At 26.8% G+C, this 16,185-nt stretch overlaps 1 protein-coding gene across 2 annotated transcripts in view; it reads left to right on the top strand.

Moving 5' to 3' along the window:
- The window catches only part of LOC129960787 (protein timeless-like), a 145,410-nt gene that overhangs the window by 97,247 nt on the left and 31,978 nt on the right, over nt 1-16,185 (top strand). For both annotated transcript variants that reach the window (XM_056074431.1, XM_056074430.1), the window contains exons 14-23: nt 735-924; nt 3,451-3,513; nt 3,643-3,778; nt 6,700-6,803; nt 7,312-7,459; nt 8,341-8,409; nt 10,789-10,948; nt 11,549-11,593; nt 12,313-12,513; nt 15,420-15,537. In XM_056074431.1, coding sequence (XP_055930406.1) covers nt 735-924; nt 3,451-3,513; nt 3,643-3,778; nt 6,700-6,803; nt 7,312-7,459; nt 8,341-8,409; nt 10,789-10,948; nt 11,549-11,593; nt 12,313-12,513; nt 15,420-15,537 — 1,234 coding nt within the window. The remainder of the gene's footprint in view (nt 1-734; nt 925-3,450; nt 3,514-3,642; nt 3,779-6,699; nt 6,804-7,311; nt 7,460-8,340; nt 8,410-10,788; nt 10,949-11,548; nt 11,594-12,312; nt 12,514-15,419; nt 15,538-16,185) is intronic.

The following is a 16,185-nucleotide window of genomic DNA, read 5'->3' as shown; positions in this document are numbered from 1 at the left end:
ATTAGAGTTTATTAACTTTTTCAAAAATGTTAGAGTAGTAACTATAAGTTATTTTGGTAAAAAATCCAAATTTTACCTGAAAAGTTGTGTAGCAATTGATTTGATTGATTTTGTTTCATATAACGATAATTTAATTTGCATAATTCATTTAAAATATCTTTCAATAGTCAAGTTTAATAATAAGTTAATAATTTTTTCACTTGTTTTGGCTATCAATTAATATTATTACAGAGATTTAAATATTGGGGAAATCGGCACATAAAGTATTTTATTTAATGGCTGTCTGTGACAGGGAAATTCTGTCAAGTATTTTTCCCCACAAAGAATGCACGGTGAAGTAGAGTTTCTGACATTTCTCTGAAAAATGGACGATGTTTGAGAGCAGAGGGTCATTCATAATACTTTTAGATGCCAATAACCTTCATTAAAAAATAATAATTACCGAAATCGGTTCTAAATTGTTATATCTGAGGAATTGGTTCTTTAATTTTGCTAATTATTTTAAATATATAGATCGTGGGCGAATGTCTGATCTCCGAAGGCGTTAGTAATTTTTTTTTATTTTCTGTCATTAATTGCTGTTTGATCGTACAATTTTTATTTCCCCTTACACCATATAAACAGTTAATTATTACATATAATTATTATAATTAAATTAAATGTTAAATTCTTATGGAATAAACTCACTCTAAAAATAATTATATGCTAATGGAATAAATCTTTTGTATATCCAGGTAAACTTGCTGGCCTACAAGATTTGCGAAATATGCCACTTCTACTGTTTCGAAATTGTTCTCAAGTCGATGCCCTGCGGTTCTTGGAAGACGTTATTGTGCTAAACCACCAGATATTGGTCATTATTGGTAGAGGGTCAGATCATTGTCTTGAACCCAATAAAGTAAACTTTTCAGCACACTTAAAAATGTAAGTACTTATTTTACTTTGCTTGGAATGAAAATTGTAACTCTTGAGTTTTATTATTTTCATTGTCACATAGGAACTATTACATTTTTTACTTATCCCTCAGTATTAAGTATCTCTTTGTTTGTTGTATTGCATCCGCATTTTCTGTTTTAATTTTAAATGTAGATTGCAATAGTTATATCATATTGCTTCAGAATTACGGCGTGACAGAAAAGTAGAGTTTTGAATATTACCTTCTTTAGAGACTAAACATATTGAGTTTGCAATTGTTAAAAAAGAAAAACAAAGCCATTTATTGATATCATTTCTGAACATGATTCAATAATATGATTATTTTAGAATTATTATACATCTTAAGAATTATTATACACCTTTAGAATTATTATACACCTTAATACAATCATCGTAATTATTTTTAGAAAACATTAAAAAATAATAAAGAAAATTTTGAATTGATTGAATGAAAATAAAATGTATCGATTAACTGGTTAATACATATCTATGAATTTATTATATGCATACTACTTTTAGAAGTCTTTATTTAGAAGTTTAGAAGTTTACTTTACTTTAGAAGTTTTATCATTAAATGATCCTAGGTGACTACCCAGGCACTAATAATTGTCTAATCCATCCAACGAAATTGCCTTTTTTTATTTCTTCTTTTCAACTACAATTTTTAAATAATGTCTAGATAATTTAAAAAAAATATCAATAACATTTTATCTTTATCTAATTTGCAGATATTTGATTATACATTTAAATAGGTTTGCAATTACTGATGATGATATTCGAGTTTTTCTTTGCCTCTTATTCGGTTGGAATTCATGTTATGGTTTAAGTTGCATCTGATATTATCAATTGTATTGTGGCATACGTAACTATTCAAAGTGTATTTCCTATAGAGTGTTCCAAAAGGGTTGCGATGTATTTTAACTTTTTATTATTGGTGATAAGCAGGTACTATGTAATAAGGAAATGTTTAAATTATGGCAGGAAGTTTAAGTTAATGTAAAAGCCATACTACAATATTTTCAGAATTTACACATTAAAATTGTTTTTAGGTGTCCAAACAATACTGATCAATTGAAAAAAATCTTTTTTTTTTGTTACATTTTCATAGTAAAAAACATTAATATCTGTATCATTAAAATTGTCTGGATTATGCTTACTTAGAGGTGTGTAATATATGAGATTATTTTAAGAACTTGAAAAAAGAACTTTATTTGAACTTTTGAAAAGAAGGCGATAAGATATTGGAGAATCTTGCGAAATTTGCCAAACGCGTTACGAGTTTATAGATTTTTCTCTTCTTTCGCATTGAGACATATCATTTTTTAAATGAAAAGTAAAATGTTATGTGTCAGTCTGCACTTGGACTAAAAATTATCTCAAATTCACAAAGTTGAGTTCTTAAAATTTAAATTCACAGATTATATTTTTTCTTTTATTGTAATGGAGACAATTCATGCTCAAATGATAAGCATGAAAAAATCGCCGACGGTTCATTTAGAATTTACTGTACATCATACATCATGTAAAATTCCTCTCACGTCGATAGCAAAGAAAAAAGTCGTTGATTAAATTTTTTTTTCAAATATTCTTTGACTGTTTTAATTCCAATGCCATTCTTATTAAGTTATGTGGTCTCTTGATCTTATTTTTTTTAGGACAGAACAACTAGAACCTAAAAATATTACTAATAGAATAACATGTTTTTTATGTATGAAATATGACGCCAGAGCAAATTTCAATATCTATGTGGTGCGAAACTTGAAATAAATACATTGTTTCAATCGTTTATAAATGTACTTTTATGGTTAAAAAATATATTCAGAAAATTGTCCTGTTATAGATCTAAAAAACGCATTGTTTATTTGTATATTGTTTCTAGTTTATCTGTTTTAAAAGATAAAATAAAAAAAAGTCAAAATTAATGCTCCTTTATAATTTTGTTTCAAAGATGCGGGCATGCAGATTTTTATAATATATTTAGATTAAAAGAAAAAAAAAATTCTAACTGCATCAATTTATCTATGGAAATTGTATACATTTAAAAAAATATATAACTTTTTGGAAATTGATAATCTGATTATTTCATAAAAATTTACTTTTTAAAATATAATTTTGAATTTATATTGCTTATTTAGCTCGATTGGTGAGAAGTTAAAGTGCATTTCAGCCTTTTGGGAGCGCCTGTATTTAATCTTATTTTAAATTAAATGATAGCAATATTTATCTTTACTGAGATTTGTAATAATCTGATTAGTTGCAAAAAGGATTCTCTTTTGAAACTCCTAAAAAATTATTTTTCTCTTATTCACTTCTATTTTTATGATATCTAAACTTAAAAGTTAAACACATATAAATTTATATAAAAAATTAATTTGTTTATTTTTTATAACTTTTTCCATATTTATGGATAAGCTATATTTTAACTTCCTTTAAAGTATCTATTAGCATACTATTAATTAAATATTCCATTACTTCGAATTGTTGCTTATTTCAAAATATTATTTAAAATCCTAGGTTTTGCACTGGAGAAATTGTGAGTTATTATGGAAAAGTTCTGGAGTATTTCAAATGTAATAGGTGAGTATTATTTTATATTTGCAGTGAATAGATATTGTTTATAAATGTCATATGCAATCATTTCTTACTGTTTGTTCTTTTTTTATTATAATCTTTATTTTAATCTTTTATTTTTCTTCTTTTTCATAGCCACTTTCTGAATGATTGTGTTTTTACAATGATGCATCATATGGCTGGAGATATGCGCTCCTATGAGTTGCTGTTTAAGCCATCTATTCTGAAAGTATTTTCTGAAATGCTTAAAAATGAAATGGAACTAGAACAAGTAAATTAATGCTTTTTGTTTCTTTTTCTGGATGTTTTTTTAAATTTATTTTAAACTTAAATTTTATCGTGAGAATAATTCTCTACTATAATTGTCGTGTTGTGATACTCTTTTAACTATTCAGTGCAACATCAGAAATAAATAAGCGTAATTACATTTTTAAAAATAAGGGCATCTGGAAAGTATCTCTATTTAATCCTGCTGTTCTATACGAATGTACTATACGTTGTACTATACGAATGTAATTTATGCTTACATGAGCTCCTAAAGTAGTTTTTAATGCTCGGGCAATGCTACTCAAACATTAATTACTAACTCCAGAAGCCTATGTTCATCATAATTTCAGAAAAGTATTATGCTTAATAATGAATAAGAATTGGTTTGATGGAATGAACTTGTTATATTTGAAGAATAACCAAATGAAGATCAAGATGTTATGCTCATGATTCTAAAATAAAAGTAATTTCTTTAAACCTTAACTTAATATTTTCTATTTGAACAAAAAATATGCTACATGAAGCTTGCAGAAATATATTTGCTTGTTTGGAATAAATTCTTGTGCATATATTTAATTTATAATCATCGCTTGATCGACGTAACTCGAATCGTGCGCGTTCGTTACTCAAACGTAAATTAATATTTGAAGTTGATGTTAAATCATCTTATCTTTTATCCTGTAATCTTTCGACTATATATTTCTCTTCATTTCTGGGGTGATGTTATCTTACCAAAAGTCAGAAAGTAATTAATGATGTGCTTAATTTTTCCAAAAACATTTTTTTCAATCTGATATTTATTGATATCTAGTGAATGAATGCGTTGCAAAACTACCAGAACATATATTATAAAGCATAAAATTAAGAAAGCAATATGTTTTCCTTTTACAAGTGTATGTATTCAAAAGCTGACCAAAAGTCAACGCAGCTCCTTTATTGGTAGTGTTATCTAAAATCATTTCTGGAATTTTTTGAGGTCTGTTATTATTTGATTTATCATGATGCATTGCACTTGTAAGAACGACAATGTTATATTTTTTGGAATTCACAGCACTTGTATCATCTGTACAGTAAAAACTTGAACTGTATATACCTCTTTGTCATTTTATCAAGAAGCTCAAGTTTATTTTTGCATCTAGTATTAAGAAAAAAATTTTGTTTCAGGAAATGTTGATACAATTTTTAAATAAGGAAGTTATAACATGTAGCATTCTGTCATCTAAATATATATGTTAGATTATTTACAGATAACACGCCTTACATTTTTTCCTGCTTTTGATCTAGGTTCTTATCTAATTAAATATGTACCCATCTATCAGAATAATTGGAAGTTTTACTGTCACGTAAATACAATATTTTAATTCCATATTTAAATTATTTATTTCACATATACTAATCACCGGTCACGAAAAGAACTAATTATTCGTCTACTGTAATATTTTCATATAAATGAATATTTTTGGTTAAATGTTTAGCCAAGTCACCCAAATATTTCGAATAGGAAATTTTTTATCTGTGCGGCTTCTTTCTTGATGAATTCATTTATTATTAAAGCGAATACTTTGCAGAAATATTTATTTTTAGTTGAATTAGAAATAAGCAGTATAAGTTTCTAAGTATAGTTAAGAGTAAACAGTGATGTAAGCAAAGCCTTCGAGACTCTTCATATCGTGAACCGCGAGTTTGGCTTGCCTGTAACTGTAGCGCAGTTTGTTTATGTTCAAAATTCTTGATGCTTGTACACTGTTTAATAAATTCTTTTAGATTTCATTACCTGTCCATAGCAGTATAGCGTCTTTTAAATAGACGGAAACAGTACAAAAAAAAGTGACTAAAACTTCGGGTCACACTGACTCGAACAATGCATTAATTTGAAAAAAAATTATAGAATATATATAAATAAAAGATATTCTTTTCGGAGAAATTGTGGCTAATGGTGTGGTGTGTGATCCAACTCCCATATGAATAGAAGATACTGTTAAATAATTGCTAAAATATTTATTTACAAACAAACAATTATTTAAATTAAAATATTATAACAATGCATTCTTGCTAGCCTCTCGATATGGAGTCACACATACGTATTTATTGATTGTGAAAAATACTGCAGACCACTGTTACTAGGAGAAGGTAACCTGAAAAAGGCCCGAAGTCCAGAGAGAGAATTCCTCTTGAAACTTCACTATAAATACCAATCTCTAAAGCCTGATAGTTAGTAATTAAAAATTCCAAATTAGACCGGCAGTATGGTTGGTGACCTTTTGGTTTAAATCACTTGTTTCAGAACCGCTACAAAATAACATAATACCCTAGCTAATAAGTCACGAAACCTTTAAAAAAATAACTTGATATTGTCGATTTTCATAATCAATTCAAAAATGTTTTGGTCAAATAGATCCAGACTGAACTGTAGAGTTAAAAAATTACTTGCAAATTAAAATTAATTTTCTACAATGATTTTCAAAAAATTATTAGTGCCTCATTATGTAAAAATTGCGTTGCATATGAGAATGAATCCTCTAAATTAATTTCTACTATTTAAAAATATTTTTATGCACGAATGAATTGTAGATAAGTATCCATTAATTGAATGTTTTGTCGTATCATTATTTATGTGCATTTGTTTATCTAAGATGTTTAGACAGTTATTTTTAATAATCTTTGAGTTAAATTTATATTTCCAAGGATTTTGAATATGATATAGTGCAAGTTGTCCTGAAAAGTTTCAAAAATGAATTTGCCTGAAAGATACGCAACGTTATTTAAACTTATAATTCCTAATAGAATACATATTTTGCTTTTGTTGCACTTGAATTTTAATAAATCTCTAAATTCACATAATTTTATTTTTAATGATGTGTTTAGTATGTGTTGTGAATAATTCACACATTATAAACATGAATATTTTTTTATCCTTTTTACCAGTATCAAGAAGATTTGATTATGTATATCCTTAACAAGTTCAGTGTCCAAGTTTACCAAAAAGCATTAAAAGAAGAAAATATCGAGAAATCTGCTCCATGCTCTAGGTATTTAACAGACTTTTTTTTCACCTTCCTTAAATGAATGTCCTACTAATACACATTATAGCTTAATGATGTAATCAGACTTATAGGCCATTGCTAAAGCTTTCTTTATTCACAAGGCTCTAATTCTTCGTTTGGATTATCGTGCTATATCCTTTCATACCAGTTTATGTATTTTAAGTTTATGTTGTAATTCATTTCTTAATATATATATTAAAAGGTTATTCAAAAGTTATGCGAAAATGTATATTATTTGGCAGTTATATTTCTTATGTAAATATTTGCGATTCTGCAAACTTATTTGATATTTTTTGTTAAAATAATGTTTGTTTTGTTAAAGTGTTTGATTAAAAATGATTGGTTTGAATTCCTTGTTTTATGTGAGGTTATAGAGAGTGTTAGAATGATTAATAATGCATTGCTTTAACATAATCCTAATTGATATTATTAGCATTTTTGCATATTAGTATAATTTTCTCCAGAATGATGATGCCACTGTTTAATTTTCTAGTGGCGTCAATTCTTCTTCCGATAGTTGTACCAGCAGCAACTGTGCACTGTCTGAAGATGATGACTTATTTTGGTGGTATCTTCAATTTGAGCAAGACAATGATCCTATATCCAAAATATCAGAACATGTTCCTACGTCTAAACGAGATGCAAGTATTTTTCACACAATTTTCATGTGACTAATACGTTCTATCAAATCAGCTATTTAACTTCTTGAAGTTCTTAATTATGTGATTTCACAGTTTATCAGTTTGTTAGTACATGGTTTTTGTACGTACTTACTAATGTTGTACCACTTACAAAGGACGATAGAATAATAAATTATTTTAAGTTTTACATTAGGCAAGAAAATTGAAATTATTTAATTTGTATATAAATAAAAAAAATTTTGCTGACAATAATCCTACATATGGTCGCATATCATTTTACTAATGTCTGTTCTGATACTGCTTTTTTGTTATTGATTCTATGATTTCCGTCGTTTGATTTTTCATATTTGGAATATTGAAAAATTTGTATCTTTTTTCTTTAACAAAACTAAATTTTTAGCTCGTTTGTCAAAAAAGTAAAAATAATTACTAAATTTAATTTTGTTTTTTATGTTCAAAAAGTGAATTCAGATATTTATGAAATTTCACTGAAGCACGATTTATTAACCTTTCGGCTGCTTTTTGTTATTGATTAATAATAAGCTAATTTTTATCTTTGAAAGTATTGTATAATGTATTTTCATTGAGTATGCATTTTTATCTTGTTTTTTAAACATACAGTATGAGATAGACAACAGTAAAAAAAGATTTTTTAAATTACAATTGTTTAAGTCTTAAAAATTGTCTTATTTAGGATTAAATTGTTTTTTTTTTCAACTGAACAGTTATGAATACTTATATGAAAAGATTAATTTTGGGCTGTTGTGAAAATTATTATCAAGTGGTAATAATTCTGTTTTATGTAATTAAATTTATGGGATTAAATTAATAAATTCTTTAACTTTTTTCAGAATTAATGATATTTCCTTCTGATATTTTAGATATTAGCTAAATTGCAGTTAAAAGGGCATATATCAGATGATAAATACAGGAAGTTGGAAGAAATAATGGTGAGTGTTGTTTAAAATTTAAAGATTGTAGTAAAGTTCTTCATTTGATGGTTCATTTTTGTATTATATAGTTATTTTGTATTATATAGTTTTGTATTTTATGGTTATTTATATGTGAATTTTCCCCAGCTGATAATTTCGATTCAATTTAATAATTATACTATTGAACTCCCCAGATCATGAGACTTTGAAGTCTACTCAGAGCTATGTTAGTGCCTATATAAATTTCAGCAATTCGCGATATAATAACCAAAACTTCTTTCGCTTGCGTATGTTGTCACTAGCAAAATGCATGCAATTTCTTCCAATCTATTAATTTCGTGAAATTAGTCAGGAACTCAAGAAATGCACTGTTGTAATTGTTATAATATTTTCTGTTAAAATGCAATTTTCAGAAACACGACAAATATTCTCCAATTCGACTTTCAAATCGTATGATTTGCTGCAGTACATTGGAACAAAAGCAATATCTTCGATCTTCAGAAATGTTGATGCTGGTAGTTCTAAGGTTTCTATGTCTAATTGCGTTCAGAATTTAACTATCCATGCCACAGTAAATCTCATAATATCTCTGGTTAAAAAAAAAGTTGCCAATAGGGGGAAAAAAATCGTCAAAAATTTCTTCACGAGAAGAATTTCCCTCACAAAATATTTTTCTCCCGACGGAAGGCGCCCTAGCACCCCACCATTTTTAAGTTTTGTAGGAAACGGTTATCACTTCCATTGTTTTGTTTATTATATAATTTTTTAATGTAAATATTTCATGTTGTGTAGTAAAAACAAATAACATAATTAAAAACGAATAAAATTCAAGTAAGTATTTCTAATAAGTATATTTTTTAAAATCTCAAATCACTCTAAAAATTAGATTGAATGTTTTGTTACAATTCAGAGCAGAAATAGTTATTTGCAGTATATTTATGCGATTTGTTGTGTTGCATAACGTGAGAGATTTTAAATCATAATTAAAATATTCTGATTAAATTAATTAATAAAGTATTCTTATTAAAATTCGTTCTGTACTTATGATTTTATTTTAAAGTGCGAATTTGCATATTTTTGTTCGCATAACCTACTACTATATTCTTCATCCTCATAATTGTATTTAGCTGTCGAATAAATAATTTAAAATTTCGTTTGTATGTTTTGTCTTTCATTCTGCTACTATAAAATTTTTTACACATTCTTAGTTTTATAATCTTCATATCTCTTTTAATGTAAAATTACAGACTTTTATTATCGCATATAAATGATACATTGCTATAACTTCTGGTAAATAAAACAAATATTATTTTGAACATGAAGAGAAGTAAGAACTTACTCCAGATAATTCTAGTTCATCTAATGAAAACAACCTATCTTATAATATTTTTCGTAGCATTCATATATAGCATATTTTTCAAATAAAGAAAGATGTTAAGGAGTTTTATAAGTTTTGACAAAGCTTATTATCCTTTAATTGATGTGCATTAAAATTGACTGTTTTTCTATTCCTGTTTTTTATGACGAAACATTATGCACGTAATAAACAATGTTATAGGAATGAAATTAGAATGGTATAAAAGTAGCAAGTATAGTGTACTTGCAATTCATGCAACTTCCAAGTGCATTCTGTGCTGCCCAGCGTTAGAGAGGAATGTTATTTTTATCTATAAAAAGATGCTGTTAGAGAAAATTCACCCGGTGGATATACGGTGAGAAGTTCAACAGGTTCAATAATTGAAAAGATGCATTATTCATCAAGAAAACACGGAGCACAAATAACAAAACACAGCAGAAGTCTCCTCAAATATATCATTTGAAAAAGTCATCAACACTCACCAAACAGCAAATCGGTATTTATATAATAGGACGGCATAATAGTGCTCGGATTAAACAATCGAAGAACTTGTTCCATCATTAACACTTCAAAGGAAAAATTCTTCGATTGACTGTTTTTAGCTTTCACGATTTTATAATCTCCGGAACAGGGTACCAAATTCTCTTTAAGGATCCCGATATCGTTAAAATTGTAACCATTTAGTATTCATTGAAATGTTTGTGAAACTCACTTCCGTACTATGGAACTAACTGCGCCTGGTAACAGTATTACAGACCCATAACAATGATAATTCTTTCTTCATTTCAGTATACAAATATCTTAATTAAAAAAGTGTATGTCTTTCGAGTACACGTACATGACTGTTTTGTAAACTACTTATGTTGCTTGCAATCTACGTAAAAAAATGCTCCTTTTTATGCCTAGACTTATTAATATTTATAAACGAAGTGGCGTTCTTTCACTATTATTCGACTTATAACTTTTTTAATGTTACATCTCTAGTTTTGATTTCTTATTGATGCCGTTTCCCAGTTTTAAATGAATGTGTCGTTCATTAGGAGGCGGTGCATGATAACAATTCAGAAGTGTCGAGTGAAAATTCTTCTAACTCTGATGATGATATTACACGCCTTCTCAGAATTCTTGTTCAGGCCGGAGAAAGGCAGCACATTATATGGTTGCAAGAAAAGTTCCTTGAAGTCTGTTATATCAAATTAGGTAAATATAACTGTCTTTTTTTCTTATTTTAATTTTTTTTCATTTGGAAGTTTTAAATTTTTTTCTGCTATTCATGTATCTTAATATTTGTATGTTAATCTGGTGACGATTAAATATTGATACATTGCTTGCTTTATTTGATATGATGAAATGGTTTAGTTACTTAGTTTATTTGATTTCGTAATTTGCCATTTGACTTCCTATGTAATTTCGCCATAAAAATTCTCATTTTAGGGTTTTCACCGAGTAAATATATTTTGACGTATCAGCATTTTTTTAATATCAGAAGAATTTTTAGATTGTTTTTTACAATTCATTGCAATTTTATTTAGTATCCGTGTAATAGCACTTAGAAGAAATGCTAAAATTTAAGTTGCATATGCTTAACATCATCATTCTAGTAAAACTTAGTTTTTAAAAGGCGAAAAATAACATTTCATGCATGTATTATCAGTTAAAAATGCAACGAATTTCATGATAATTTTGATTTGCTTCAAAAATCAATTTCAATAGTATCCTGGTTTAACTGAATTTTTAAAAAATAATTGTAGTATATAGTAGTTTTTTTTGCGTTTTTTGTAAATGTTGTTTATTTTGCAGGTTTGAATACTTACCTACCAGAATCTGTTCCCTTTTATTGCATGAGTAAGTATTTTATTTTTTAATTCAGGAATTTTAGATATATTTTTTAAATTTGTTATTACGTAAATGTTCTACTAAACGTTCTCTTGCAAGAATTGTTTTACTCAGTACGCATATATATATATGTATAATATAATAAAACTGGCGGCTGCGAAAAAAAATGAGTTTGTTTAAATGTGTTATACTGGACCATTCTGTGAGAATTGAGGGGAAAAAAGAATGGACAAATGGTTGCAAGATATTTTCTTTCATTGAATAATTCTTTAAAAGATTTTTGTGTCATTCCAGCCTTAGACAAGTTCGCATGATGTCAATTTTGATACATGTAGCTGCTGAAAGGCATTTATTTAGCAAATATCAATTTTCTAATGAATTTCATGTTCATTTATTAACTTAAATTGAGATTTTAACAACATTTGCAGGTAACGAAAAGTACCGTTAGTGCAATGAAAGGGTTAAGATTCCATTTAATATAGCAGCTGATAATCTTTAATGGATAATATTGCTGTTATTGTAACAAATCATGATTTCTACTTTTCCAGCAAAACGACTTCCCAAATAAAAATAAAGATATTCTACTGCAATCCTTCTATAACATCAACATATTCATTTGATTTTCTTCTTAAATAGTTCCCTTCGGGCGTATTAGAACGAGAGTGTACATCTTTTTTTCTGGTAACTATATAAAGTAAAAATGATTATTGATTTTCTTTCTGTTTTAGAAATGAATGTATCTGTACCTTTGGTACCTTATACTGAGGAGCAACGAGCAATGTTTCGAGACCCAACATTTCTTCAGCTACTTCAAAACTTAGGTTTATATCTTGACTCAGGTGTTTGCCAAATGTATCCCAGAATACCTGTCTCTTGGACTGCAGATATGCTGTTTAATATTGCTACTCGTCTAGGCCCTGTGAAGAAAGGTAAATTTAATTTGTGTATTTAATTGCGTGGAATAAAATATTCCTGTGTTCTATTAATTTTTTAAAAATTGTTATTATTTGTGTGAAAATTTTGGTAATTAGACTTCATTTTTTAACATTTTATAAAGCCAGTTTCCTTTACCAACTAAAATCAACTTAAATGTGTATTTCCCTTTAGATATGTCCACTTTTAGTAAGGTGAATCATGTTTCCGTATAGTGTCATTTTCACATTTGCTTTCATCATTTTTGGGAACTCTTAAAGACGATCACTTAAGACTTATTTGTTCTTTTATGCGATTATGTAATCTCTGGAAATAAATTCACACGTATTTCGAATCGTATTAAAAGAATATATAAATAAAAAAAAACTGTAATTCTGAAAATATTTGCGTATTTCCATCAGGATTTTAAGGATTTAATGCTTGTGTTATGCATTATTTCATCTTATTTTGGAGCATATTATTTGATGAAATAAAATAACTACACAAAACGAATTTAAAAAATCTTGAACGGCCGGCATTGTTTATTTTTCTGCCGATTAATTGTTCAAGACAGGAGAAGGCATAAAAAATTGGTGAATAATTCCATTATAAACCATACTGAAGTTATGTAATTTTCTTTATGGATATATTAAACAAGTAATATTTATAAAAATGTCTATGATAAGCATACATTGGTTTATCTTTTACCACTTTCTTGTCGAAATAGACATAAATCTAGGGTTTTGATACATTTAAATTTCATTTATTTTTAAAATTCATTATTCAAAACCCTTTTATTTTTAATTTGTTTATTTTTTTCTGAATACTATAGATTGAAATTGTATTGAAGAAAGCGAAGGACAAATTTATAAACTTCATAGATGATATAAAATTAAATTTCTTCAAAAATTTAACAGCTAAATTTCCACAAAAATCCATTGAATGACTAATAGAATTAAATCATATTAGTAACAGCCTTTACTGCTAGCAGATACATAATTTAGCTGTCATAATTGATTATTAAGAAGGTTCCAGTTACGAGTGAAAATGATTATTATTTTTAATTCTCTCTATAATATCGTTAATTAATTTTGAAAAAAAATTAGAAATTTTGTATTTTCTTAATTAATTGCAATTAAATTTTTTTATATATTTTTACTTTATAAGAAATAATTTTAAAATTTTAATTTTAAAAAAATGAAGTAGATTTTTTAAAACTTTGACTAATTTGTAATTATTTCTCTATGAGGTATTCCTTTATTATGACCCTTTTTTATTTCTTTCTCTTATTAGTTATTTCACACATAATAATATGCACTGTTTTCACTTTTATATTTTGATGAGGTGAAATTTTAAAATGAGGTTGAATATTTTTTAATTATTTGTTAATTTATTTTATTAATTGGTTTGAATTTCATTTATTTTTTTGAATATTTTTTTTTTAATGAAATCACTTACTCGTGTTCAAAAACATAAATTTTAATTTAAAACAAGGCTTAAATCTCCCCCCACTCGCACTTTCTAACCTTAAAGAGAAATGATTTTTAAAATATATAAGAATCAGATAGGATCCAGATGTTGGGATGGTGATGTTCAGTGATTCTATAATCCCGGAGTACAAAATATAAGCCTTTTTCGGTTTATGAAGACAAATACTCGATTTTAATAGAATTTTACATACTGAATTGAAATAAATGATTTAGAATCAATGAAATATATGTATTTAATTTTTGGAATGAAAAATAGCAGTCAAATCAAAGATTTCATGATTCGCTCCACAACATTAAAATCCTTTCTTTATCCATTAAATGGTTAACATAATATAAGAAGAGGCCAAGCTTTTATCTCCATTTCCTTATTTTCAGCTAAAATACAGTAAATGGCATTTTTTTTTTATCTCGAGGTATCATAAATTGCCGTTCTTTTTTAAATTTAACTTTTCTACATTTATAATAATATTTAAATTGAACTCTTCTACATTTATAATAATATTTAAATTGAACTCTTCTACATTTTTAATAATAGTTATCTAGAGAATTTTTACTTGACATATTTGACATCACTTCTGCACTATGTATAAAACAGTAGATAAGATATTATAATACCATACTGAGAAAATGCCTGAAGAGGTTGCTTTTTTATAATAAAATTGCACTATGTGGACTCAATAGGCAGATATCTGTAATATTATCACGATATGACAGTTAAGGAATCAATCAGTACTGTCACTGTTTATCTTTAGAAATATATTAATTAATCCTTTTATAATTGTAAATTATATTTGCCTAGTTTTAAATATCATTTCAAATATAAAAATTGTCATTGAAAATAAGATCTAATTACGATAATGCTGTTCAAAAGTAGTCAATGTACAAACTCTGCATGATTAAAAACAATTTATTGCCTATTGGAATGCAGCGTAAAATGTTACAATACATACAATGAACTTTTCCTGAATCAAAACTTTGTTACCCTGTGTTTTCTATTTTTAAGATTCTTGTGAAGAATTAAACATACCTTAAATTAAACATTGACTAAAAATACTTTTGAATTGTACTTAATTCCTTCTTTATTTGGAAAATACAAATTCGAATAATCTTTATTGATGAAAAGAAAAAGCCTATTTTGCATTATACAAAGTCATTGCTAATTTATTAATGCTAATTAAAAGGATGAAAAATTAATATTTAATGCTGCTTATTATAAATGAGGAAATTATAAATATGAAACAATTTTCTGTTTTAAAATTTATATAAATTATTCATTTTGATTGAGTAGTTTTGTATTGTTTTTCAAATGTTTTCCCCTGCAGTAAGTTATAATTTTCTACTTGTATATGAAAGAATTTTTTATGCAATGACATTGATAATTTGTGAAAATAATTTTGATTTTGTGTTAATAAAATCTGTTTATTTGGTTTTAGATAAATTAAAATTCTTCTATGATGATCTGATGTTGTCTAATTCATGTCGTGATGCTGTACCAGTCAAGAATATTAATGGTCCTCCTCTCCCACCTTTATCTTCATGTATCACTTTCAGGTAGAGTGTGGCATTGTTTTATTACTATTAATAATTATAATCTTCTTTCCGATAAATGAGATTTTTATGCCGCACTGCCCAACATTATTTTGTTTTATTTTCATTTTTTTGCTAATTTTAAATTAGACTAACTAGAAGAGATTTTCTCAAGCGAAAAGCGGAATCCGATGAATTTACCAAAATTAAATTTTGTTTGTAATGATGTTCAGAAGAATGAGCTGTTTTTATAAAAAATATAAATGGTTGGGTACGTATTTTATGTTAGCGAGAACAAAATGTTTAAGTAACTACATATGCCCATTCCTGTTTTTTTTAATGTTTATTCGATTCCTAGTAAATGAAATATTTCGTCTTAATGAAACTGAACAGAAAACGATTTCATATTATTGAAAACTATTGATATATAGAATAGATCCAAATGTTAATTTAGGTACTATGCTTACTTCTGTTTTTTCTCTTATTTTTAAATAGAATATTTATACTGTTCACAAAAAAATCATCCTGTGCAGTTTTTGTATTAATTTTTTTCCTCCAATAGATCTTTAAGAGAAATTATCTTTATCAAATACAATGGTGCAGGTGATCGAATTAAAACTTTACGGTATTTAGATCTATCTGCTAGAAAAACTGAGAATAACAACCAACTTT

The sequence above is a fragment of the Argiope bruennichi genome, chromosome X2 (assembly GCF_947563725.1).
Source record: "Argiope bruennichi chromosome X2, qqArgBrue1.1, whole genome shotgun sequence".
NCBI classification, from domain to species: Eukaryota; Metazoa; Arthropoda; class Arachnida; order Araneae; family Araneidae; genus Argiope; species Argiope bruennichi.
This window is presented reverse-complemented; position numbering and strand designations above follow the sequence as displayed.